We start from the raw sequence: 25,194 nt of genomic DNA, 5'->3' as shown, positions 1-25,194 counted from the left end.
TTAAAACATTTTTAAGTACTTTTTGTGTTTATGTAGTTGGTGTTAATGGAAAAAAAAAAATTTTCATCAGTTAAAAAAAACATATAAGACACTCCATATTGCATTCTCATAGCTTCTATATACATTTTAACATAGTAATGGGGGGGGGGGGGGGGGGCCTTAATGCTCTGTGTTCTTTATTATTTTGGGAGCATTCTCTGTAAATCCCACAAATGGTTGTGTGTGTGAAAATTCCAGTAGACCAGCTCGTCTGGTACCAACAACCGTGTCACTCAAATCACCTTGTTTTTCCCCACATTCTAATGCTTTGAAGTACACTGAGTTCCTGCCATGTCATTTTCTGAGTAGAAAACAGACGTACCTAATAAAATGATTGGTGAATGTATGCAGTTTGTACTCGGTGAACGGTTCAGTTTCAGTATCTTTAAATTAGAGAGTAAGTGTATGTAAGTGTCTGATGACAGTAATTATTGTCATTTGTGCATAAAACTAACAGAGAGATATTCTTTATTTGCATATGTGTTTGTATGTGGTGCAAAGGGAAGCTTTCTGGTTGGGTGGGCCTGAGTGCATCAGAATAAGGAAGTCATATATTCTCGAAATGCTGTTTCACACTGACAACAGACATGTGAAGTGTTAAGTTGATGCTCTGAGAGATATTTACAGCCAAGCTGGCCGGCGCAGCAGCAGCAGCAGCAGCAGCAGCAGCAGCACAGTATCTTGCTGCTGGAGCATATGGATCTGGATCAGCACTCAAGTCTGTTTTATTGTGAGTGAAAGTGAAGCAGGTGGGGTTTTTTCCACACCTGACTCTGTCACAGTTTGTCTCTTTATTTTTCCTCTGCTGCTTCCTTATCTGTGCTGTTGGATAAGAAACAGATCTTTACTTACCGTCATGTAAACTGCCTTTAAATCCTTAAATATGTGGTCAGTGCATACCCTTATGAAGGCGTACCTACTCATTTTAATTCAGGTCACTGTTTTTGAAGTATGGTTGTATGAAGTACTTACAGTCAGTATTAACTAACCCTCCACCACCAAGAACCAGCCGTGGAAACAAATCAGGAGAAGTTATTTTGAAACTGTTCATCGATTACATTTATCTAACAAGGTCGTGTGGGAACATTTGGTTTAGCTACTGCATGTGTAAAACAGCTGGATGAGAAGCCAGACTGCATTGGCTTTTTCACCTGGTCCCAGTCAAGGTTATTATAGTAAACCAAAACTTAGTTTTCATCATTGTACATTTATTTCACACATAATCCTTTCGGGTTCATATGAAGTGTATTTATTGTGTTGTGTAATATACGAAGGGTGCACCTGCAGCACAGATCTGTGCCGTGTGAGCACTAAGGGTTAAAATGGCATATTTTGGGGGGGTTTTAATGACACAATACTTATTACGGAAACTTGCACCTGGCAAAAACTCCATATTACTAATAAAAAGTAGCAATCCCGCTCTAAAAACTAATTAAAACTAACTCATTTTAACAAAATAAAAACTAAAACTAATGATAAATCCCAAACTATTTTAACCATGGTCCCAGTAGCTTGAACCATTCCAAAACAAACAAACGTCTGGAAACCTTTCTCTTTCTGTGATATCTCCAGACTCATGTGAGAACGGGACCAGCTGTCAACACACCTCCATCCCCGTAAGCAAGACTGTGGTTTGGACACGTGACCTCCCACTCTGAGCCATAAAAGCCTGATTTTTGGCTCAGTTTTTTTCAGCTGGTCATGATGAAGGTGCTGCTCGCATTGGCCGTGTTGTTGGTGGTCGCTCTCTGCAAGGAGACGTTTGAGGGGTAAGTGGGTCTACACCGGCCTCCCTCTGCTCTGCAGCATTTGCTACCTTATTAATTAAAGGTCTCCTTCATATACAAACTAGTTCTGATTCCAAATGTTTTATATAGTTGTTTTTCATCTTATTTCGGCCTGTCGGGCAATATATTTATATTAAGTTGAAATCTATGCACATTACCTGTAAAATCCAGGCTAACACACCTGGTATATTCGAACACATCTGAAATAGACATTGAATTTTTACTCAATTTGGTTTGAAAATGTCTGGATGCCTATATTAAAACATCAAGGAATATAAAAACTTAAACGCACAAGACAGACGGACAGACAGACAGGTTTGTCCAGCTGTTCTTCTGAAGACACGACATTCATTTCCCTTAAATTATCCCTTACCTTAACCATAACCAGTCAATGCCTAATCCCTAATCCTAATTCAACCACAGTTCAAATCTTTTTCAAAGTTAACCAGTTCCTCAGAAATTATGTTCTGCCTCATTAGGAGTAAGTTTTGGTCTCCATGACGACGACGGGCCCTGACAAGGTCAATGTCTTTATGGATTTAAACATGCTGCATAAATCACAACGCACGCATCTATCCTGCGTGTTGCCACATGGGGGCACCAAAGTGTTACAGTATTTAGTGTGGAGCCAGTCTCACATACAATCATCAACACGTTTTTATCTGTGGTTCGTCTGCCACTCCTGCAAAAGCAGAACCACTCAGTCTTAAGAAATCTCACCTGTGTGCGGTGTGTGTGTGTGTGTGTGTGTGTGTGTGTGTGCCAACTTCCCTCTTGGCCATGGGTAAAAAGTTGTAAAACACTGTGGTTCTCGTTTTTTTTTTTGCAGACACCAGGTGTTTCGCATCGTCCCCAAAGATGACGTCCAACTGTCTCTACTCAAAGACCTGGAGGACATGTTTGAGTTTCAGGTCATCTATCGTCCACTATTAACTTTTTTGTGAATAATGTTTACTTTTATACGTAATTTTATATTGTTATAATACATGTATGAATACAAATATAAATCATGGATATAAGACAAATCAACTCACAGACACACAAGGAAGAAAAGAGCAGGTTAACGCCTTGAGACAATCCTGAGATTAGATTAAATCAAGAAAAGGAAGATGGAAAAGTGAGAATTAATAAAAAAATAAATAAAGGGAAAGAATAAGAATGTAATTTGTCATGTAATATTTTTATTTATCTATTTGTTTCTACAGCTGGACTTCTGGAGGGATGTGACTGGAGTGGGTACTCCTGTGGACGTCAGAGTTCCCCTCGACAGTCTGGAGTCCTTCAAGAGCCATCTGGAGACGCAGGATGTCGATTACTCCATTATGATTGAAGACCTGCAGGTATGAGACCCCTGTCCTCTGAGATCAGCCAACGTTTAGCACGACTCTGTCTTTAATGTAACGTGAACGATGTGGCTGGTGTGCAGGAGGTGCTGGATCAGGAACAGGAAGAGATGGACTCTGCTGCTCGCTTCGCTCAGCCCAGAAACACGGCCAGCTTTGACTATTCCAACTATCACACCATCAGTGAGGTCAGTACATGGATACCACACTGTGGTCTAACTTAAAGGTCCAGTGTGTGAGAACTAGTGACATCTGATGGTGAGACATGGATCTACTGGGGCCTTCTTCTTCATTGGTTTATGTGGACGGAGCCGCTGTAGGTTTTTGCACCTTGTCCTTTAAATCTGTAGAAAAACAATACCCTTACTTAAACTATATCAATAAATATACACGCACAAGGCTTATTCTAAGGCTACAAAACCTAAACTAGTTTTATTGTAAATGGATTATACACTTATACAAACATAATTATGGGTAGGGCTATCTATCTATCCATCTAGTTTTCTTAAAATGTTCTATTTAAAGAAAAACATGGAGTAAAAATAAAGATATTATATGTGTAAATTCTCTTAAGCCGAAAGTCTGCTGCTAACTAGTGGTCAGATATAAAAAACACTGAGAAAATCTTTGTTGAATATTTCAATATCAGTACAGTATCATGCATATTCATTTAGTATATTGGTATTTCCTTACATCCTATGTAGTAAGTTTATAGTATGTCATCCACACTGGAACTTTACTTTTTGATCTCTCTGAGGAAAATTTCCAATGTTCTTTTGTCTCTGGTTTAAGATCTACAGGTTCCAGGACATGCTGGTGGCTGAGAATCCCAACCTGGTCAGCAAGGTGGTGATTGGCCAGAGCTACGAGGGTCGTCCCCTGAATGTGCTCAAGGTGAGTCAACCAAACTTAGCAGACCGAAGGAAGACTAAGAAAATGTTGAAAATGATGGTACTTCCTCTTAAAGGGGGAAAAAAATGACAATAGCTGATAATCAAATTTGATGTCTTCGTGTTCCTCACAACCTATTTACTCATTATGTTTTCTTTAGTTCAGCACTGGTGGAACCAACCGTCGCGCCATCTGGATCGACACTGGAATCCACTCCAGAGAGTGGGTCACTCAGGCCAGTGGAACCTGGTTCGCCAAGAAGGTGCTTTGACCAACATACTACCACACTTTTCTTCTGTCCCCGCTGCACTGAATAATGTCTCACTCGCACATCTGTCATCAGATCGTGACCGATTATGGACGTGACGCCGCTCTCACTGCCATCCTTGACAACATGGACATCTTCCTGGAGATTGTGACCAACCCTGATGGCTTTTACTACAGCCAAACCAGAGTACGTTCCTGATGTGACCTTAAAAAAATCAGTTCATTATTTCTCTTCTAACGACAAATGAGTTGTCATGTTTCTTGGACTTAAATATATCAAATAAGTACATTAAAGGCACAGCTCACAAGTGTAGTTGCATGAGGTACAGACATTTGATTTTACTTTGTATAATATATACAAAGATAAAATATTAAGATGAAACTGTGAAACTGTGCTTCTCTGTAGAACCGTATGTGGCGTAAGACCAGGAAGCCCAACCGTGGCTCCAGTTGTATTGGTGTTGATCCTAACAGGAACTGGGATGCTGGTTTTGGAGGTAACATCAAATGTAATGTAATTTAATGTTTAATGTAATTTAACCTCACTTGAGGAAATTATTACAGTATTTGAACAGTCAAGCCCATCAATATTTACAGTTTTGCTTTTGAAATAGAATAAGTTTTATTTGCAAATACACCAATTAGTGACGTTGAATTTGACCAGTTGTGAACACTTTATCTGCCTTTCACTCATCCACACACACTTTCAAATTCTACATCAACCTGAAAAGCCTCCAGATTGTTTTCTTCTCTGTTAACGTGCGACTTGGCCAATGTCCTCACGATTATGCAAACATACCAACGGATTCTCATTGGGAAAGTAGAACACAGATTGTGTACTTGTTTGAGTGCTTGAGTCACACTGTGGTCAGAACAGAAAAGTCTCCAACACCATATGTTGTTGCCTGCCATGTTGTGACACGTGTGCGCTCACGTTTTTAGTACCAACAACATGAAGTGTTGCTAAAAAAAACTTTGTCTGAATCGAAGTCTACGGGAAAATTAGCTAAATTGTTACTTGACTTCTAAGATGAGTAAATGATGTTGATTTTGTAAAAACATGTTTCCATTTAGAGGATAATAGATGAAAAGCACAGCACATATGAGTGGACACTAGTGTGACTGAGAGCTGGTATCGTCCAGTAGATGCCTGGTGCCAGGTGACTTCCTCCAGTATGAAAAACTGACATCGTGTTCCTCAAAGCACAGCATTTGCAACCGGAAGACCAACATTCAATTGTCTGTCCTCACAGTGTTGTGACATTCTTTCTATACATCATTCCCTTGTGCCATCTATGTTATAAGCCACCACCTTTGCACACAAGACAAAAGACAATAAATCTTGACACGAAAAGTAAAATAGCAACATTTTCCTTGGAGATTTAACCTTGCTTGTTTATTTCACGCCCAGTGATCACACTAATGAATCAGAAACCGTGAACAGACAGTGGCAGACAACTGCCTTGCAGTTTCCTCAGACTTAATCTTGTGTCCATGTGCAGGACCTGGTGCCAGCAGTAACCCCTGCTCTGAGACCTACCATGGACCCTCTGCTCACTCCGAGTCTGAGGTCAAGTCTATTGTGGACTTTGTGAAGTCTCGCGGGAACATCAAGTCCTTCATCTCCATCCATGCCTACTCCCAGATGCTCATGTATCCTTATGGCTACACCAGAACCCCAGTCAGAGACCAGGCTGAGCTGGTAAAAAAAAATCTACTTCTATCTCTCAGTTTTATTTTTTAATGGTATGAGAAATGATATGACGTCATGCTAATCTCTTCCCTCACAGCACGCTGTGGCTCAGAAGGCTGTCAATAATCTGGCTTCTCTGTACGGCACTCGGTACAGATACGGCAGCATCATCAATGTCATCTGTAAGTCTCAACAACACAGTGTATTATATGTATATACATAGTCGTAGTCATAAATCGTAAATTAGATTAAAGGTAATAATTTTTTTTCATAAATTGTACGATCATGACTAAGCAGGTCTGAAAGATTTAGATTGGAAAATAATGGAATACAAACAATATACATACAAGGCATCCCAGGACCCCAAAAGTTTGAGAAGCCCTGACTTTGTAATCAATGATAAGGTTTTAATTGTCCCCCATGCAAGTCGGGGAGTGCAGCAGTTCCCTGACCTCACTGTCTCCCTTCACTTTTATTCCTTAATCCCTCAAAAATTACTGCAAAGCCAATAATAATAATAATAATAATAATACGTGTTCAGGATCGGTCTGGTGTGTCACGTATGATGTTTCGAGGCAATCGGTCAATGTATGGCGAAGTTATAAGGCACTTCCTTTTTTGTGGTTAAATGGCAGCTAAATTTAAAACGGCTGACTTCCTGTTAGGTGAAATTTCTGTTCGTAGACGTGTTCAGGGTCGATCTCTTCTGTCAAGTATAAAGTTTCGAGGAGATCGGTCAGTGTACGCCGAAGTGGCACTTCCTGAATAGTCGAAATTTGCCCAAACGTCGATGGTTGCCGAGGCCACGCCCTTTTGAATCCACAAAACCTTTTGGCAACTTTTCGCCTTTTGCTGCGTCTAGTACAAATTGGCACATTTTTTATGCTGGTACGACAAACGTGCTCAGACGAGTTTGCTCATTTGCGTCGGGTGCAAATCGCCAAAATGTACACCAAGATTCTAAATGGCCGACTTCCTGTTGAGTTGAGGCCATGGTTACGGTCGATCTTTTTGTTCGTCTTGTTTTCATAGATATTTCCCTTAAGGCCTCTCAAAAGCAAAAGATCTCCATTATGTTTGAGTTTTTCAATATCTGTTTCAACCACAGACCAAGCCAGTGGTGGTACCATTGACTGGACCTACAACCAGGGCATCAAGTACTCCTACACCTTTGAGCTGAGGGACACCGGTCGCTATGGATTTGTGCTGCCAGCGAGTCAGATCGTCCCCACCGCCAGTGAGACTTGGCTGGCTCTGATGACCCTCATGGATCACACCTTCAAGAACCCCTACTGAAAAGTACACAGCGTGTAAGATTGAGAATCATTCCAGCTTAATAAAGTGTCAGGAAACAAATCAATCTCTATTTTTTTGGTAGCTAGTCTGCATGTGTTGTTGCTTTTTAAGCGTGGCTTGAGACATGGATGCATGCGCTGTCTCGCAGAGACACAAGGAAAAAAACTGATTTGAGCCACTTAACAAAAGTCTTGCCTAAGAAAATCCACTATATTTTTAGTAACAGTTCTGCTGCTTTATTTTGCTGTTATGTGGAAACTGAAGTTTGTGCACTGCTCACTCTCTCACACCAGAGTCCACAGGAGAGTTCCAGGACCAGTCCTGTATGGGACTTATCATGTGTTAATTGCAAATTCACAAGTTTCTCTTGAACGGGATGAGAGACAAGCCACATGGTGATGGCAGGAAGTAGTTCAACGTGTTTTTCAGTTTTGCTTCCACAGACTTGATGCTGTATGTTTCACCGACATCTTTTGTTTTCATTTGAGGTGGTTACAGAGATAACGGTAAACTGCTGAATAAGAAGAGTGCCTCTTTAACAGAAATCAGCGTGTTATTCAGGTGCTATTCATTTTAATATTCATTAATTCACAACTACTTTACAACAAACAATCGCACACTTCATTCACACACACATTAATTTACTAACAAGACCACGTGTCCAGCTGATTAGAGTCAGTTAAGGCTGATGATAACAACATCAAGTAGTCACAATAATGCTTGCAGTCCATTTTTTTGGTCAGTGAGATCCATTACTGTTAGGTACACAGTATGTTTAAAGTTCATCACAGTGTGTCACTGTGTGGCTGAGGGTGGGTGGGGTTATTTCCAGGGTCTACTGCTCTGAACCCTCCCAGCTGTAGAGGAACTCAGTCGACTTCCAGCGCTGGACGCTCTGGACTGGGTGCTGATGGTCGACATGCGGCTGGACAAGCGACCTGCAATGGACACACACAGGACAATCATGAGACATATGACATAAGGGAGAAAATAACCTTTTTTTGTGCAACTTTCTATTAGAAGTGGACAGATTTGTTCACACCTAACAACACCACAACAACACTCGTGATGAATTATGGGCCGACAATAACTCTTTATTTTAATAGCATTAATTGTGAGTAGTGCCTTGCACACCATGGAGTGTGTGAAGCCACCTGGACGACAAAAGGGGAAAAAAGTGGATTAGAATGTTCATTAAACGTGCATCTGCACAACCCTAAATCAAAACCTGTATGAAATAGAGAAAGCAACTTAACTGGAACTCCTGCAAAGTTAACATTTATGAAGTAGATATTGTGTAGTTTCAGGCTTATTGCACTTTTTAAGATTAAAGAAAAAAAACTCGAATAAATCTCAAAGTCAAGCTCATAAGGTAACTTTTTTTTTTATTCATTAAATTCCAATGCAAGATACACTGGTAAAAAGTTCCTTTACATTGTTAATACAGACTTAAATCTGTTGTTATTTGCAAAATAATACAACTTTAAACATGTGATAAAAACTATTAAACCTCTGCAATTAATCACAATCAAGAAAATAATTATTGTTTGATATGTTTGAACTAACCGATGGAGGCTGTCGCTGATTTTCTCTGTGACCTTTGGTCGTAAATAGTTTGCAAAGTGACACAAACTTGAGTTTCCTGTTGTAAACGGGTATCTGGCAGCGAGATAAAGAGGCGAACATACTGTATTCTCTAAGGTATCATAGACTGAAGTCACTCTTCAGATACTCACTTGGGATGAGCATCTCCTCCAGCTCCTCCTGGATCTTGGACAGCTCGTCTGACGTAAACCTCCACTTCTCCTCTGCTGCTTGTATCTGCTGCTGCTGCTGAGGCACGGAACTCTTTCTCGCCCTCGAGGACGTGGGTGAGGCCAGGCATGAGGTCGGGACGGGGCCCGTTGTCATTCCTTCGGGAAATTTCTTATAGAGTACTTTGAGACCTGGGAGAAGACAGCAGAAATTGTCTTTTCCACAATTTAAAAGCAGAGATGTTGGTTGTACTGTGATAAATCCTTGGTCTGGATTACATTAGAAGAAGACTAAACTACCTGAGTGTAGAAAGATCTTACCTCCAGACAATATGAACAGATTATCAAACCCTCGTTGACACATGCTGGTGGCTGCCTGGCTGGCTATTCTCTCATCATCATCGTACAAAATGACGATCCTCCCTGCTGCGTTTCTCTAAATAGAGGGCAAGTTAAGGTCAACCCTTGATATTGACTGTGTGCACACAATCCAAAGACAATAAACTGGGAGATAGTCTGTTATTGAAGGATACATATTCCCGCACTTCTTTGGTGTACGAGTCCATGGTTCGAGACAGCATGGTAACGGGAAAACTGTGCGCTGTGAGAAAGAGAACGATTTGTTCCGTCAGTGACATTTGTGACAAACTTTTCGATTTATTCTCAGAGTGTTCCTGACGCTTTATATTTGCAAAGCCACCGAGGTCACCGTGACCTTAAACAAACGCCCAAACGCATTGAAGCAGTTTCTTGTTACGACCCCAGGGACTCGTGACTGCTGTTTCCCTGTGTGTATGTGTCTGCATGTGAGTGTGAGATGGGTTGCAGGTGTGCATGTCTTGAGTGAATGACCTGCTCCTGGGAGCTGATTGGTCCTGCACAGAAGGAATACGAATAAGAGGCCTGAACATCCCAGCTGCAGGGGACTACCTCAAACTGCCAGCAGACACTTTGTACTTGATTTTAATAAACCTTTAAAATGGTTTGTTTGACTTGTTGCTGGTGGACAGCTGAAAAAAAACTTGTCTTTGTTGGCTTTTGTGCCAAATGTGAGAGGATTCCCTGAGGGGGAACACAGCGCCTCCATCCACATCTGTCACTGGTGAAGAGGCGTAAGGACTTCATTTTCTTTGCCACCTACCGCTGATGATGTGACAGCGGTCGTAGTGGTCGCGGTCCCGGACATCCAGCAGCAGGTAGGGACAGTCAGGGTAAGGTCCGTCAGTCTGCTTGGGTGAGTCGGGCAGCTTCGGCTCTGAGATCTTCTCCTCTCGGCTCAGCTCTCCCATACCACTGATAACACTGAGGGATTAAAGTTTAGGAGCGGGATTCTTTAATACAAATCTTATTTTTCTTTTTATTTGTTTTTAGCTAGAGGCAGCTCTTTATTTCTGAAAAGAAATACACAAATAATGTTTATTCTAATTCATTATTATGTGTCCAAAAATCCAAAACTTTTGTCTCCAACCTTTGAAATATTAAAACAACAAATAAACAAATTCTTCCAGCATTGACAACCCTTAAACACCCAGAGGAGACTGATGGAAGTCCAACCTCTACATCTGTTGTTTTACTAACGTCTGCGACCATCAGCGATGATTCAGTTGGGTTTTCGTAAAAAAGGGAGATGTGAAAGGGAGTGTGGATATCAGCCGAACGACACTGCAGAGGCACAGTGCTATCATCTTCACCCCCAGTGTTGCCCCACACCTTTCTCTCTCCATCTGCCCTCTCTCACATGCTCTACCATTACAGCAGATTGTGTTACACCCCCTGTGGTTGCTGATCAAGCTGGAGGAGGAGGAGGGGGGGGGGGGGGTGGATTAAGGGGGATTCAGATTCCCCAATCTGTTGCCAGACTGGGGAACACAGGAGAGAGGGTGAATTTGTGGAACAGGTAACATGTCTCGAGGGACAGATAAATCTGTTGGATGCAGCTACAGATACAGTAAAGTGGGTATAGGATTACTAGTGTTCTTGTGATTAGGGGAGGGCACTAGACTGTATAAACGGTAGACACTTAAAAGCGTATGAGGATTGAGTGGCTGCCAGTGCGGGCACAAGGGGAAAAACTGATTTCAGCCACTTGACAAAGGGCTGACCTAAGAAAATCCTTAAGTCTTCAGAGTATGTTTTCTGAATGGAAACTGAAGCCTCCTTGTCTCAGGCTGTTTAAAAAAAAAAAAGTACAGCGTAATTTCATGGACGCTTTAAGCAAAGAGTAAAGTGGAATGTCGGAGTACAAGAACAGCACAGTACCTCAGCAGGGTTGACCTGGCAGAGTGGCACATCTCCCCGGTGTGTTCTGCAGACGAGCGATCGGAGTGACAAGCCGAGTCTACGTCAGACGCCAACGACAGACAGTCTGCAAATGAGTCAGAAATCAGCCGATTTAATATCATTTACAGAATATGTACTAAGTACAAGTCGTTTAATTATACTAAATTAGATTGGAAGCATTGAAGAGTGTTTTTTTTTTTTTGAAGTGTGGTTGAACACGTCCTCAGCAGCCAGAGACGTGTGAGTGTGAGCTCAATGATGGCAAACAGGGACAACAACAAAAATCTGATTTCAGCCACTTAACATCAAATTTACACCCGTTGAAGTCTATAATATCTTAAAAATATGTTGGCTGCTTTAAGACAGTGACAGATGTAGATGGAGCCACTGTGTTTCCCTCAGGGAATCCTCTCAGATTTGGCACAAGAATGAGCTGCTTCAATGTTGCCGTTTGCTCAAGGTCACTGTGACCTTAGTGGCTTTGCAAATATAAAGTCTAAAGTTTCCTGCCGTCCATGCTTGCAGCTGTGCGTTCTTCTCAGCACAGTGAGCTGTAAGTATGTCTCAGTACATCACACAATCACACTGAACAACGCCTTCAAGTGAAGGACTGACTCGTGTTACCTTCAGGCCTGTGCGAGTCAATGTCGTCCTCAATTTCATTCAGCTCGGACACAGATGCCACCTGAAGTATCTGGTGAGGAAAAGAAGACGGGAAATCAAATAGGCTTATCCTAGGAAGGAAGACAGGATTAACCCGTGAGGGTATACGTGCAAGTGTTTTGTTAAAGCTGACACGCATGTAGTCTGTTAATTATTAAGCACTGTAAACAGGGTTTCACTCCACATTCTTTCGGCCATTTTCGACAAACATGCAACAACAACAGACGAGAGCTAGATTCTCAAGCAGAGGTTTTTAAATGTTTCTTCACCAATGACATCCAAAAAGACCCATTTGTTGAACTTTGAAGCCTTTTATAAAAAAGTAATACATTTGGCCTATGTGTAATTGTGATAATTATGAAGGATAAATCTGGAAACTTGTCATGAATTCAGCGGCAGTGTGACACAACAACAACTGCTCCAGGCAAACACAATATGTTACAGTACTGAGAGGAAAAAAAACACTGATGCTTACCATTTGTGCAAACGTTGACACTCCTAACCGCTTGAATATTTCATCTTTACGATACTTGTAATCTGAGGATAAAGGAAAAAGAAGTAAGATAAAGAAGTCTGGAATTAGTCTAAGAATCTAAATTAACTGTGTCATTACTACCTGACATGGATTTTCAAATGTTAACCCTTAAGTGGTGTGTTATTCAGACATTGTCTTAATCTGGTTAATATCAGAATACTGTTGTCTATGTAGATTTAGTGAGAAAATCAAAGGGCATGTCAACACCAGATGACTATTTATCTAAAAGGAACATTGTGTTGTTGTTTTTTAAGTATAGCACACACTGCATGGTCAATGTGCTGAGAAATGGGGATTTCTTTGGTCCCCAAATTATTTATTTGTACCTATTGAATGATATAACATCACGATACGTTGGGAGACAACAATTTGCACATTTACTCCTCTTCAGTCAAGATACTCACTTCTTCTAATGTCATCCAAATAGTTTGTAAGGCTGCATCCTGCCAAATGACATACAACAACACAATAAGCAGAAAAAATAAAATATTATTTATAGCTCATCATTGCCATTTATTTGCCAGAGCAGATTACATTGTGATATGTAGGAGATTCAGACTGAGATGTTTGACAAACAGACAAAATGACTTATCTGTAAGTAACCAGTACCTGTGTCTAACTTGGTCTTCACGTACTGATACCTTGGGTTTTTAGGTATCCTTTTTTCCATGTACTGGAAAGAAAAGAACAACATGGATTTAAGTTACTTGTATAAATATACAACAATAGTTAATAAATAAATTAGGAAAGAGTTCCAAAGATAGTACGGGGAAATGTATTGGAGTACAAGTAGACAATTTATTCAGGAAATGTAGCAAAGTAAAAGTTGATAGATACAAATAACAAAGTATAGATATGCGAGTGTTGTACTTAAGTACAGTAACAAAGTATGCATACTGCATTACATTACAACACTGGACAGGAACAACAAGTGAGTAATATCAAGTTTCTAAAGATTAACACTAATCGTTTTGTAATATATTTTGTATTTTCTTTTTTAAGTGAACCACACATTTTCCAGTACAGTACATGTTATGGGTGTTTATTTCCCCCCCAAAATGTCTCACAAATCGTGACCCATGTCCTGTGAGTGACTGACCATGTTTAGGAAAACACGAAACTGATATTTTGCCAAGAAAAGCTGTTTTGAATATGAAAATAATACAGTGTTTTCTCTTCTTTTTTTGCCAGCGACGGCTTCACACTGTTCTTATATTTATGTATATAGGTATGCGTTCGAAAGCTGCCACCACTTATGAATCACATGGCGGAATGATTAATCGACTTAAATACAGCTGTTCTTTACCTTTACACTGCCGATGCCCCGGTTGAACGACATTCTTTCAAACAGAACGCACATACATGTCAAAGAGGAAGACCAAACAGACAAAACTCAACAAGCTCTCTTGTGATTCGTCGGTGAACTCCATTGGACCAATCAGAGAAGCCGATACTGCAGCAGCGGTTACATACGGCGATGTACCGAGCTAGTTGCTAGGTAGCGGAGGAAGCGCAGCCCTCACGTCTTGCTGCATTTAATGTCAGACAGAAATGCCGATTGCAGATCTTTTTGTTTGCATTTTATCTCATTAGTTTTCGTATGTTATTGTTTCCTTGAGCGTCTCAATGTATCAGATTAGAAGGCCACACGACACACCAGCCACATATACACTGTATATTTATAATTTATAAACTTTTCCAGTGGTTTACTATTCCTATCCAAGAGAATCTACCAGTTCAGTGAACGCAACAGCAACAGTCTCATCACAAGTACAACAACTACCACGACTACAACACCGTTTTTGAGCAGTGGAGATAGCCAAGTAGTTTTGGCAACTTTTACAAATACAAATCTCTGATTATGTTGATGAATGATTGGGCTTTTTTTTCGTTTTTAAAAGGAAAGACGCCGCCGCCCCCGCTGCAGTTCTCTGCGCTCGACAGGTCAGGTCTGAGACAGTTGTTGAGGGCGCTCTGTTTGACTGAGATGGGAAATGCTGTACAACTTTCCCTCGGGCAGACAACATTATCTCTGTAAGGACAACATTTGACAACAATGGCGTCTGTTATGGTGAGTGTATCCGTTCACACACGTTCCTACTGAAATCTGTATGTGATAAAAAAAGAAAATTGTGCTTTGCAGCGCTAATTTGTAATGCCAACGGTCGCTGAGTTGGCGAGTTTGCTAACAGTGCTAAGAGGATTTGCTGCTGAGCGGGGCTGTCAGACACACACACACACACACACACACACTGGCTCCTCTCTGCTGTGATAACAGTCATGAAAACAGTTTGTTTTTGTTACATGCTTTTAGTCTGTGTGCAAACATTTCTGTACCACTACCAGCAACGTGCTTCCTTAGCATGTAGAGTAGAGCAGACTGTAAATACAGCTCTGACATAAACACCATGAAACTACCAAGGACAAAAACTGTTCCTGGACCCCAGTCATTTCCATTTTTTTAATTTGTTGATACATTTGTTATAGAGTAATACATAAACTATTTCTGATTACTGAATGTTAATTAGTTATTCTTTGTACCCGATACAATGCAATGGGGTAAGAAAGTATGCACTTACGCGGTATTTCATGACATGTTCTCTAAGGTGCATAACTCAAGGCTCAGGAGTATCCTTGTGTCTAAATGAGTGATGTGTTTTTAGGGTATGTCACTTTATGGTTTTTATTTCCATTTTCATTGAAACACTGCCTTGCAACAACCTTTGCAAATGTCTTGCCAGAAAAAAAAGTTCTTTATAAAAGCTGTAAACAACGTGCACAGTTTTGCTGACTGAGTGTTGTCACTCCAGGAGGATCCTACACTGGAGAGACACTTCAAGGGCCACAAAGATGCTGTCACATGTGCAGACTTCAGTCCAAATCGCAAACATCTGGGTAAATACCTGCTGCTGCTGCCGCCGCCTTTATAGGTTTTATATCTCTAATCATGTGTCCTGCTCTCTGTTCCCAAAAATAATGATGTATTGGCTGTTGAAGCATTCATTTTGTCTAGGTTTGAAACAATTCATTGCCATGTTCTGGGATTTTGGCTTCTTAACTGTGAATATCTTTTGTTTTTTTTGGTCCTCAAAGAATCAACCTTAATCTTTGGTTGGTTTAGGGCTGCAACTAACGATTAAAATAATCTGTTGATTATTTTCTCGATTAATCGATTAGTTGCTTGGTCCATAAAATGTCAGAAAATGTTGATCGGTGTTTCCCATACCTTAAAATGATGATGTTCTCAAATGTCTCGTTTTGTGAAATGATGCAGTTTTAATGATGTCTTTGGTATAAAGAGCAAATAAACCTGAAAATATTTACATTTAAGGAGCTAAAAAAAAAAAAAAACACTCAAACCATTTGATAGTTTATCAAATATACTGACATTTTTTGGACCAAATAGCTAACTGATTGATCGAGAAAATAACTCATAGATTATCGTGAGTTACTTTATTTCTTGTTCCTTCAGCCTCAGGTTCTGCAGATAAGAGTCTGATGATATGGAATCTGGCTCCTAAGGCAAGGGCATACCGCTTTATTGGCCACCAAGATGTCATCACTGGGGTCCATTTCTCTCCATCTGGTAACTTGGTGGCAACGTCATCCAAGGACAGAACGGTCCGACTGTGGAAACCTTCCATGTGGGTCTTCATTGTCACTTTAATCAGATATTTCTTTGGTTAATTTACTAGATATACTAGAAACTAGAGTGGTGATGAAGACCGATTTACAATAGGCCAGCTCCTAAATTAACTGTATTTGTGTGTGTGTCATAGAAAAGGAGATTCAACTGTTTTCAAAGCTCACACTGCCACTGTACGCAGTGTTGCTTTCTCCAATGACGGTCAGAGACTGGTGACGGCGTCTGATGACAAGTCGGTCAAAGTATGGAGCGTTCGTCGACAGTGCTTTCTCTATTCGCTGAATCAGCACACGAACTGGGTGCGCTGTGCCAGGTACTGAACCATTAAAAATGAAATTTAAATGTTATTGATTTATTTTAGTCCCATATCATAATAGGAAGTTAAATATTCTCTTTTACAAGTGAGATCTGGTCCAGACAGGGTCTGTTAGCAGCATCACACATGCAATGGAACAACCATGTCAACGACAAGTAATTTCAAAACGAAGGTGAAGAACAAAGTGCAATATTTAGTAGTACATTTGTCAGTTAATTTAAGCAACATAATGCATAATGAATTTCCCCAGTACAATCTATGTGAAGTGTCATGTTTTAAACATGTGTAAACCCACCGAGCAAAAGCAATGAACTCTTTTCCTTGTTACCACTAGAGGAGATTCTTCTTTTTATTTTCCTCCAGTGAGTTGTCTTCAATGTCAAAGCATAAACAATATGTGTTTACAGATCAGACTGTAGTCAGATATGTCAGAACAGATTGGCAGCAGTTTTGTTTCCTCTCATTTGGTACAACTTTTTATCTGTTCCTTCCTGCAGGTTCTCTTCAGATGGGCGCCTCATCACTTCCTGTGGGGACGACCGTTCTGTCCGGCTCTGGGACACTTCCACCAAACACTGCATCAACTGTTTCACCGACTATGGCGGGTAAGTCCTGAAAGCAGCTTATGAGAACAACAGGCAATTCGAACCTGCTTTAATTTTGACATCAGTAGGAATTTTGTGACAAATATTGCTTTTGTTTTGGACACTTTGGGACTAATTCTTATTATTTTGAGTTACACTGACACTGAAATAAAGAAGAAATTGTTTGATAAGACAATGGTTAAAAAAAACACTGCCACAGAAAGGGTAAGAGGCTAAAACGAAGAGTCTGTCAGTGATATGGATAATTTTTTTTTGCATTATCTATCATTTTGTGTGCCTACATCCCGTATATGGTTGTATAAGTACTCTTAATACTCTGAAAACTGAAAAAATCGTGAATTTGAGGTTTTAGATCTGAAAATAGTATTAATGGTGAAATTAACAAGTCACTGTGACATGTGACAAAAGCTGTAAATTTAGTTTGTACTTGAGAGAAAATTCTAAATCAGTTCTCCTGAAATACTTGCACAAACCACTTGGAACTAAAATCTGTTCATATGAATGATCCTTTCATGAGGCCTAGTGTTTTTATCTTTGTAGATCAGCAACGTGGGTTGACTTCAACTCCAGCGGCACCTGCATTGCATCTTCAGGAGATGACCGTTCATTGAAAATTTGGGATTTACGGACCAACAAGCTGATTCAACATTATCAGGGTATGTTTAAAATGCCATATCCAGAATCTTTTCAACGTTTTCTCTCTGACAGCACTAAAATAAAAAGGTCCTGGCTGTATTTCCAGGTTATGACTTTATTCTATGTGACATTAAAGCTTATTCTATTTACTGAAGTGACTTGCCTTTGTGTGCGCACATGCATTTATTAGGTTGTAAGGACATATTTTGGCACACAATCATTGTTGTGAGGACATGTTGACATTGTGAGGTCCTCATAACTTCAAAACAGTGTTTGGAAGATTCAAATTGGTTTTAGGCTTACAATTAAGCTTGGCATGAGATAAAATGTGACTTTCTGAAGAGCATGGGGGTCATCTGACCTCATTTTGATAAAAACGCAAGTTCCTTGCTTAAAAAGCCCTTTATAAATATGTGAAATTTAAAATCTGAAATAGACTGTATTGAAATGAATTGTCATAAACAAATGTTTTTAGTCAAGAAAAAGGCTTAATTATCAAAATTAATAAAGGATTAATTACCTCTCTGTAGGGTGAGTATAGGAGTTGGGTTAGGCATTTAAGTGACATGGTCAAGGTTAGAAAAATGAGTTGCATTGACTCTTTATGACTCTTTATGACTCTTCATGAGTTTCCTCACAATTATAGAGAGATGCTCTTGTGTGCATGTGTGTTTCATCTGTATACTTTTGTGCATTCAGTCCACAGTGCAGAAATCAATAGCTTTTCCTTCCATCCATCGGACAACTACCTGATCAGTGGTTCCAGTGACGGCACTGTGAAGATCCTGGACCTGCTGGAAGGACGTCTCATCTACACCCTACATGGACACAAGGTTCACACTATAGGCAGTATAATTACAGCTCCTTTATTTATTGATGATGTTGTCACCAACATTGTTCCCTGTGTTTGACAGGGTGCTGTGATGACGGTTACATTTTCCAGAACTGGAGAACTCTTTGCCTCGGGGGGAGCTGACCGTGAGGTTGGTGTTTGATTGATTCAATAATGACCCTGTTTCCTCCATCAATAGCTTATAACTTCACAGGTATCCTTTTGTTTCCTGAAGTAGAACATGTAAGGAACTTTGGTCCCTTGTTTTGTTAGGTGCTGTTGTGGAGGACAAACTTTGACACCAAGTCCTACCAAGATGTCCTACAACAACACAGCCGCAGGTCCACCCCTGATCCTCCACCCCACCTGTCTGACATCCACCCGAGGGTACCTCACCTTCATCACCCACAGTCAGCAACTATTCAGGTCAGTTTAGATTTATTTAACGATATGGTCTGAAATCTGTTTCTGAATCAGTATTTGTCTCCTTTTATAATCTGGGAGACATAAAAAATGAAGTTGCCTGGGAAGCTTTAACAGGTAAATGATAATTCTTTTAATCTCCACAGATCAATCCAGCTGTGACAGACACTCAGTCGGCTAACCCACGTGTCGTAGAGCTGGGCAAAACCTTTCACAGCACCACGGTAAGATGGCATTCTTACATTTACAGTGACCTATTCACAAGACAGGAAGCCAAATCACACTGATCATATTTATCTGCGTTACTTTATTTACCTGTACTGAATGGCAGTTCTTTTGTTCAGCTGATATAACTTAGCAAGCGAATATGACACAAATCGGACATTTAAAGGGAGAGGCACGCTGTTACTTAATAATAATAATAATAATAATAATAATAATAATAATAATAATAATAATAATAACTTATATATAGTTATTATTATATATATATATATATATATATATATATATATATATACTAGATTTATTAATTTGGTTTCAGCCCTGACCATGATTTTGTACGCCTAAAGCTAGCATGGCATGATTGCCTGATGAATTAAAATCAGGATTTTCTTACTTAGAATTAAGAGCAACAATCTTAATTCAATCATCGGCTCATGAAGATTATAATGTTTTATATACACTGCCACATGGTTAGTTTTTACCTGTGTCAACAGCCGCATAGACAGTATGAAGTGGCTTTCATCACCCCTCAGCTGCAGCTGCTGTGATCTCCATGGTTACTTTTATTTAGAGGAAGGCTCTCATGACCACTAGGTGGCAATGTGGGTCTGTCTTAAGTCATGGCATCCTCATGCATCCGTGAAGCCAATCTCAAAGATCCTAGTGCAAAGTAAAACTGTAACCAAGTCTGTGGTTGCACTTTAAATGTATTCTTAGGATTCGAAACAGATACCAGACACAATAGAAAGAGACACCTGCTCTCAGGAAACGTATCTGTAGCTTACATAAGAACTATACTGCGGCATTGTGATTCTGCATTCTGGAGATTTAAGACCGTTGTTGTAACCTTTGAATGCAGAAAATAGGACCGCTTCGACTGTGTCTCAATAAGTGAATTGATACACAATCTTTTTTTTTTTGTTTTACAAAAGAAAATATTATCATTATTACAAACAGTAAAGAACAGCACATTGTTTATTAGTCCCTGGAAACTATTGTTAAAAATAATAAAGTAATGGTAAACACAGAGAAGACTCAAACTAGACAAGTAAACATTCTTCACAATAGTTTCCTTCAAACTTGGCATTCATCACAGTAACTCTGTAATGAGTTACAGAGGCTTTACACGTGTGAAATTCCAAATTAGGCCTTGCACATGTGTTCAAAAATAGTTGTCACATTCAACCATATAAGAAGTGTGATTTGTTAGATTTTGTAACTAAACAATGTTGCCTTCTGTCGCTTTCGTGCTTTGGGACACATTACACATTAAGTGTATTTGTCCAACTTTTCAAGTCGCCTTCCTGTTTTCCTGTTGACCCACAAACTTTGTGAATGCCAGCGTTGTTTTCCAGATCTTTCCTGTCTGTAGGGTGATTATTGTTGCTCGGGGGCACCTTCTGGGGCGACATTGCATTGACCCAGTTTTGAACTTGAGTTGCAAATTTGCATTATTTACCAGAGTGAAACAAATGCTCATTATGGATTAAGCGGTAGGAACATGACATTGATGTACGTGACATGCCATGTTGACGGCTATTTATCTGCATGGTTGTATGCAGATAAATATATATATTTATCTATTTATATATATATATATATAACAAAAAAATACCTGGATCAAGGCGATTTATCAATTTCTGAGATAAAAAAAACAACACATTTTATATTTGGATGACCATTTTCTAGTCTTTCAACAACCTGCAACCTACTAATTTCCACAATATGCATGTTTTCAGTCATGTTGTGTTATGCATAGTGTTGTTTGTTTTTGTACATTGGAAGAAGTTAAGGACATATTTTATTTATATTTCCTGTAGCAGATACTGTCATTTTGCTGCAGGCGTTTCTTTTTAGTGCGTGAAGGTCTTTAGAGTTCACGGCACTGTTGATAGACTAACATGGAAAAAGGTTATTTGCTATGACCTTTATTTTAAAGTGACTTGTTCTTAATTATCCTTACCCTTTATTTAATCTCAGATTAGGCAACTTGTCGCAGAAACATGAATGGAAGAAACTATTGGAGCAGTATTAATGTCCGTGTAGTGTGGCACCCCACTTCTCTTAGTGTGTCTCCTTCCTTGCCGTTGGCTGGTGGAAAGAAATGAATGAAATAAATGAAACAAGCCAACTGTAATTCATTTAGATTGAGGCCAAGCCAGATAGTGATTTTGGTTCAGGAGTCCAGTAAATACATGACTACAGAATGTAGTCAGGTGTCATTGATCATTCATAGCATGATTAAATATAACACTGTAGTAGCTTTTACTCATACTCAATCACATATTGTTTTTATATTGGAAAAAAAACACTATCAAACTGAAGAATCAAATATCAAAATGACTTTTAATAGATTGCTTATCGATAAATTGTTGCGACCCTAGTTAACTGGCTTAAGAAGTGACAGCCACTATGACTGAATGGATATAGAAAATGATGCTACCCACAGGAGACTACAAAAACAAACAACCTTTTGGTAACAGAACTTTCTGGCAGAGACTTTGCACTGCTGTGAGTGATACCACAGAATGAAATCATTTAGAATGTGGTTGGGTGATGTTTCTGTCTCAAGTCATTAATCTCCTGTGTGTCAAAGAGTGGAACCGTTTGATTTGAGTTGCTGCTGTGCAGTTGAATGTAGGGTCTCTGTCGGATTTGGCTCCTCTACCTTGTCCCTCCCATCCTCTTTTTTTCTACTTCGTTCCCCTTTTTCATTCTCAGTGATGCGGAAGGAAATTGTCTTTGCTCCCCTGTATGAATCGCTCAAGCATGCCTGAATGGAAAGGCCTGTGAGAGCTGGGGGTGGGGGGGGGTGGGGGGATAGAGATCAGAGAGATGTGGAGATAGCAGGAATCCACGTGCCAGTGTTCTGGCCCCCTGGGGGCGCTTACCAGGGACCAGCAACCACAGAAGCAGCAGCAACAGCAGCCATAGCTCTAATAATAGACTAGCTGAAGTTCTGCTTGTCTATTTAACTCACTGCACTTTGGTGTCACACAGAGTTAACCCATCAGTTTCATCCTTGCCACAAATAGAAAGATGAATGTTGGTTCCATACATGAATTCAAAGACAGACATTCATGCACGTCCATGCCTCTGATATTAATGGCAGCCTGTGTGTCCATGTGTGTTTATGTATGTCACTTGTTTCACTGTGTGTGTGTGTGTGTGTGTGTGTGTGTGTAGGTGTAAATGCAGCTGATTGAAGCAGGATTTGCGCTTCTCCAAAGAGGCACAAACATCCTGATACTGAGAAGGATGTTGTGGGTAACTGTAGGTCACATGAGCCGACTCGCACACCTCCCAGACGTCACGTTGTGCAAACCTGTGCTTAAGTGAGACGGCTGGTTTATCCAGACTTCCTGTCAGGGGGGGCCAGGTGCGAAATGATGAGCTGATGGACAGGGTTAATTGCACTGTATAAATGAGGCGTACAAGTGAAGGCCTCTTTAAGTATGTACGTGGTATGTAGTTGCATGAGACACAGGTGCATAGTTAGCTAGAGCAGAGAACCAGCTTGTGACGCAGTTGCTTGCCCTCAGTGAAAAACCAGCAAGGACATAGAGAAACACAGATTTTGGCCCCTTAAGTCATGTGTCCGCTAAGTGGAATGTTTCGATTTGGTATTGTACGGGTACACACCTTTTCCCTGTTTTATGTAGGAATAGTACCAAAATAACCGGCCCCAACTGTTCCATTCTTTGTCACCCTTCTCTTTGTGAATGATGGGATGCACACAGACATACGTATCGATGAGCAAAGCTGTTTAGAGGAAAAAGTGGTGCTGCATCCTTGTCTTTTTAATGTGTTAAATCAGTGAAGCTGACACAACTTCAGGGGTCTTTGCAGCACACAGGTTTTGGTTGCTTAGCAACAACAGACATGACAGAAGGGCAACCCCACAACCATCTCATGCCTTCCATACCTTTTCCAATCATTTTTAGATGCTGCATGTGGGCAGCCCCTAAGACTCCAGCACAAACACACTGCCTAGCAGATTTATTGTTCTTTTTTTTATGATGGTAATAAATCTGTTGCTATTTTAAGATACTGTGGGATAACTTATTATCATATTATTGCCCAACCATACTGAGTAACTCATACACCCACACAAAATTATATAAGCTATCCTTTTAATATCTCCTGTGTATGTTTGTTCTTGTTGTATATTGAAGTGATTTGAATTTGCTTAGTCGTGTCGTTTTTTGCTTGTAATGTTTGCGTGTGACTCATAGGGCATTGGAGTGTGAATGTTTGAGTGTGAGGGTCATTCCTGTTTTGATTGGTTCAAAGCAGGGAGCCCCCAGTGCTACTCCTCCTGTCAGCTCGCATCACCTGATCTCCATTACAGGGGAAACTCTCCTTTCACTTCCTACTTTCCTCTTGTCTTCCCTTACGGCCATTTCCTTCTCCTACCAGTGTTGTTGATGTCTTCAGAGTGCTTTCCCTTCCGCCCTGCACCTGTTTCCCCTCCATCGCACTAATAGGTCCAAGTGTGGGCTAGAGCAGAAAGAGAGAGAAGGGGATAGGAGAGCCTGACAGACAAATGGAGAGAGGCTAGGGAGATGCACATAACCTGAGGTGGGTATGTGGGGGTGGTGAGATGGGGAAGTTCCTGCCGTCAGTGTTTCTCCTGCTTCTGGGAACCTTCATGTCCTTAATTTTACGGTCATCTCCTCTTATCTTGAATACATTATAGGCATGGCTAAAATACATGGACACAGGAAAATCTATGCCAACTTAAGTTTACGATACATCAAGAACACATTTACCTTGGTGTTGGACAGTCTTTTCCAACAGGAAGCTAAAGTTTTTAAACCGCTCCCGCAGCAAAGTCCATTTAGGAAAGTCTGTCTGTCTCCTTGTCTGTGTTTGTGGTGATTAGATTGCAGAAGGTCAGATTTGGTTACTTGGGCTACCTCTCATGTCCCTGTAGAAGGTGCGTGTGTGTGTGCGCGTGCGTGCATGCTTTTGTATTCTCTGTGAGTGAGTTTATAATTTTGTGCCATCCCTTTTTAAGTGTCTCCGTTCAGGTACATCCCCATCAACTGTGATTCTGTCACGCCATGCATTCTTGCATGCTTGTGTAATTGCACAGCGTGTACACGTCTACGTTTACACAGATGACCTCGCCACCACCTCTCTCTAGCTTCCTGTGCCGAAGAAGTAAAGGGATATTGAATGGCCTCGAGGTTTAGATACCAGATTAAAGTGCTGTAGAGGAGAACATGAGTGTCAAGACGTGACGGAAATGAGCTAAAGATAGTAGCATCTCTTGGGGGTAGAGTGAGGGTGGAGGTTCACTTTCCATCAGGACACAGGCTCCTAGAAGCTGCACAGAATCCTAACAGTCTCATGCATATTCACACTCGAATACACTCTGGTACAGTCAGGCAAACACACTCACACACACCCATTCGGAAGCATTATCAAAAACATTCCTTCATACTTAATTCTCTAACACGGAACACCCTTACCTGACTTGTGTTTACACTGTGTAGTTATTTTCGCAGCTGCGTCAGCTACAGTAATAGCGTGACTGCCGAACAACGTGACACAGTGTAGATCACCTATTAATTTCACATTTTGACAATAAGGAAGCCAAGTTTTGGAGCATTGTGCTTGGTACCCCAACGGATGGGTACCAAAACCATACAGATTGATTTATTTGTAGTATTGGCCGATACCACTATCGATCTGATACAATATCAGCATGAAACATACATACTTTAATTACTTATTTTGTTGTGTGGAATGTTAGAATTGATCAAGTGATATTACTTAAACAGAGAACAATAGTCAGCAACAGTAGGTATGAGAAAAACTGACACATTTATTATTAACCAATGGGTTACATAAATTTTAACCTTCAACATAAAAATATTTGATTTTTTGCCATGTTAATTTCATCAGGAGGAAAGTACCAAGTGCTAATGGGGTGTTTTCAGAGCACCCCTGTTTCA

The 25,194-nt window shown here is 40.3% G+C and overlaps 3 protein-coding genes across 3 annotated transcripts in view; 2 read left to right on the top strand and 1 right to left on the bottom strand.

The window, feature by feature from the left end:
* The first annotated feature begins 621 nt into the window (after positions 1-621).
* Positions 622-7,376, top strand: cpa5 (carboxypeptidase A5). The gene is made up of 12 exons (XM_058646308.1): positions 622-769; positions 1,612-1,808; positions 2,656-2,737; positions 3,032-3,166; positions 3,253-3,357; positions 3,962-4,063; positions 4,221-4,322; positions 4,404-4,514; positions 4,734-4,824; positions 5,830-6,029; positions 6,118-6,202; positions 7,129-7,376. The coding sequence occupies exons 2-12, from the start codon at positions 1,741-1,743 to the stop codon at positions 7,314-7,316; spliced, it is 1,269 nt and encodes a 422-aa protein (XP_058502291.1). The 5' UTR covers positions 622-769; positions 1,612-1,740; the 3' UTR covers positions 7,317-7,376.
* A 499-nt stretch (positions 7,377-7,875) lies between these two features.
* On the bottom strand, positions 7,876-13,978 carry cep41 (centrosomal protein 41). Its single transcript, XM_058646309.1, has 11 exons — positions 13,855-13,978; positions 13,158-13,221; positions 12,953-12,991; positions 12,489-12,550; positions 11,975-12,044; positions 11,330-11,435; positions 10,212-10,372; positions 9,604-9,671; positions 9,392-9,506; positions 9,053-9,262; positions 7,876-8,254 (listed from the first exon to the last, which is right to left on the bottom strand). The coding sequence occupies exons 1-11, from the start codon at positions 13,906-13,908 to the stop codon at positions 8,139-8,141; spliced, it is 1,065 nt and encodes a 354-aa protein (XP_058502292.1). The 5' UTR covers positions 13,909-13,978; the 3' UTR covers positions 7,876-8,138.
* A 185-nt stretch (positions 13,979-14,163) lies between these two features.
* poc1b (POC1 centriolar protein B) overlaps positions 14,164-25,194 on the top strand; it is a 33,639-nt gene continuing 22,608 nt past the window's right edge. The window contains exons 1-9 of the mRNA XM_058646311.1: positions 14,164-14,619; positions 15,359-15,443; positions 16,021-16,192; positions 16,328-16,507; positions 17,008-17,115; positions 17,656-17,771; positions 18,451-18,584; positions 18,666-19,009; positions 19,153-19,230. Coding sequence (XP_058502294.1) covers positions 14,605-14,619; positions 15,359-15,443; positions 16,021-16,192; positions 16,328-16,507; positions 17,008-17,115; positions 17,656-17,771; positions 18,451-18,584; positions 18,666-18,746 — 891 coding nt within the window. The 5' untranslated portion in view covers positions 14,164-14,604 and the 3' untranslated portion in view covers positions 18,747-19,009; positions 19,153-19,230. The remainder of the gene's footprint in view (positions 14,620-15,358; positions 15,444-16,020; positions 16,193-16,327; positions 16,508-17,007; positions 17,116-17,655; positions 17,772-18,450; positions 18,585-18,665; positions 19,010-19,152; positions 19,231-25,194) is intronic.

The sequence above is a fragment of the Solea solea genome, chromosome 12, assembly GCF_958295425.1.
Source record: "Solea solea chromosome 12, fSolSol10.1, whole genome shotgun sequence".
Lineage (NCBI taxonomy): Eukaryota > Metazoa > Chordata > Actinopteri > Pleuronectiformes > Soleidae > Solea > Solea solea.
This window is presented reverse-complemented; position numbering and strand designations above follow the sequence as displayed.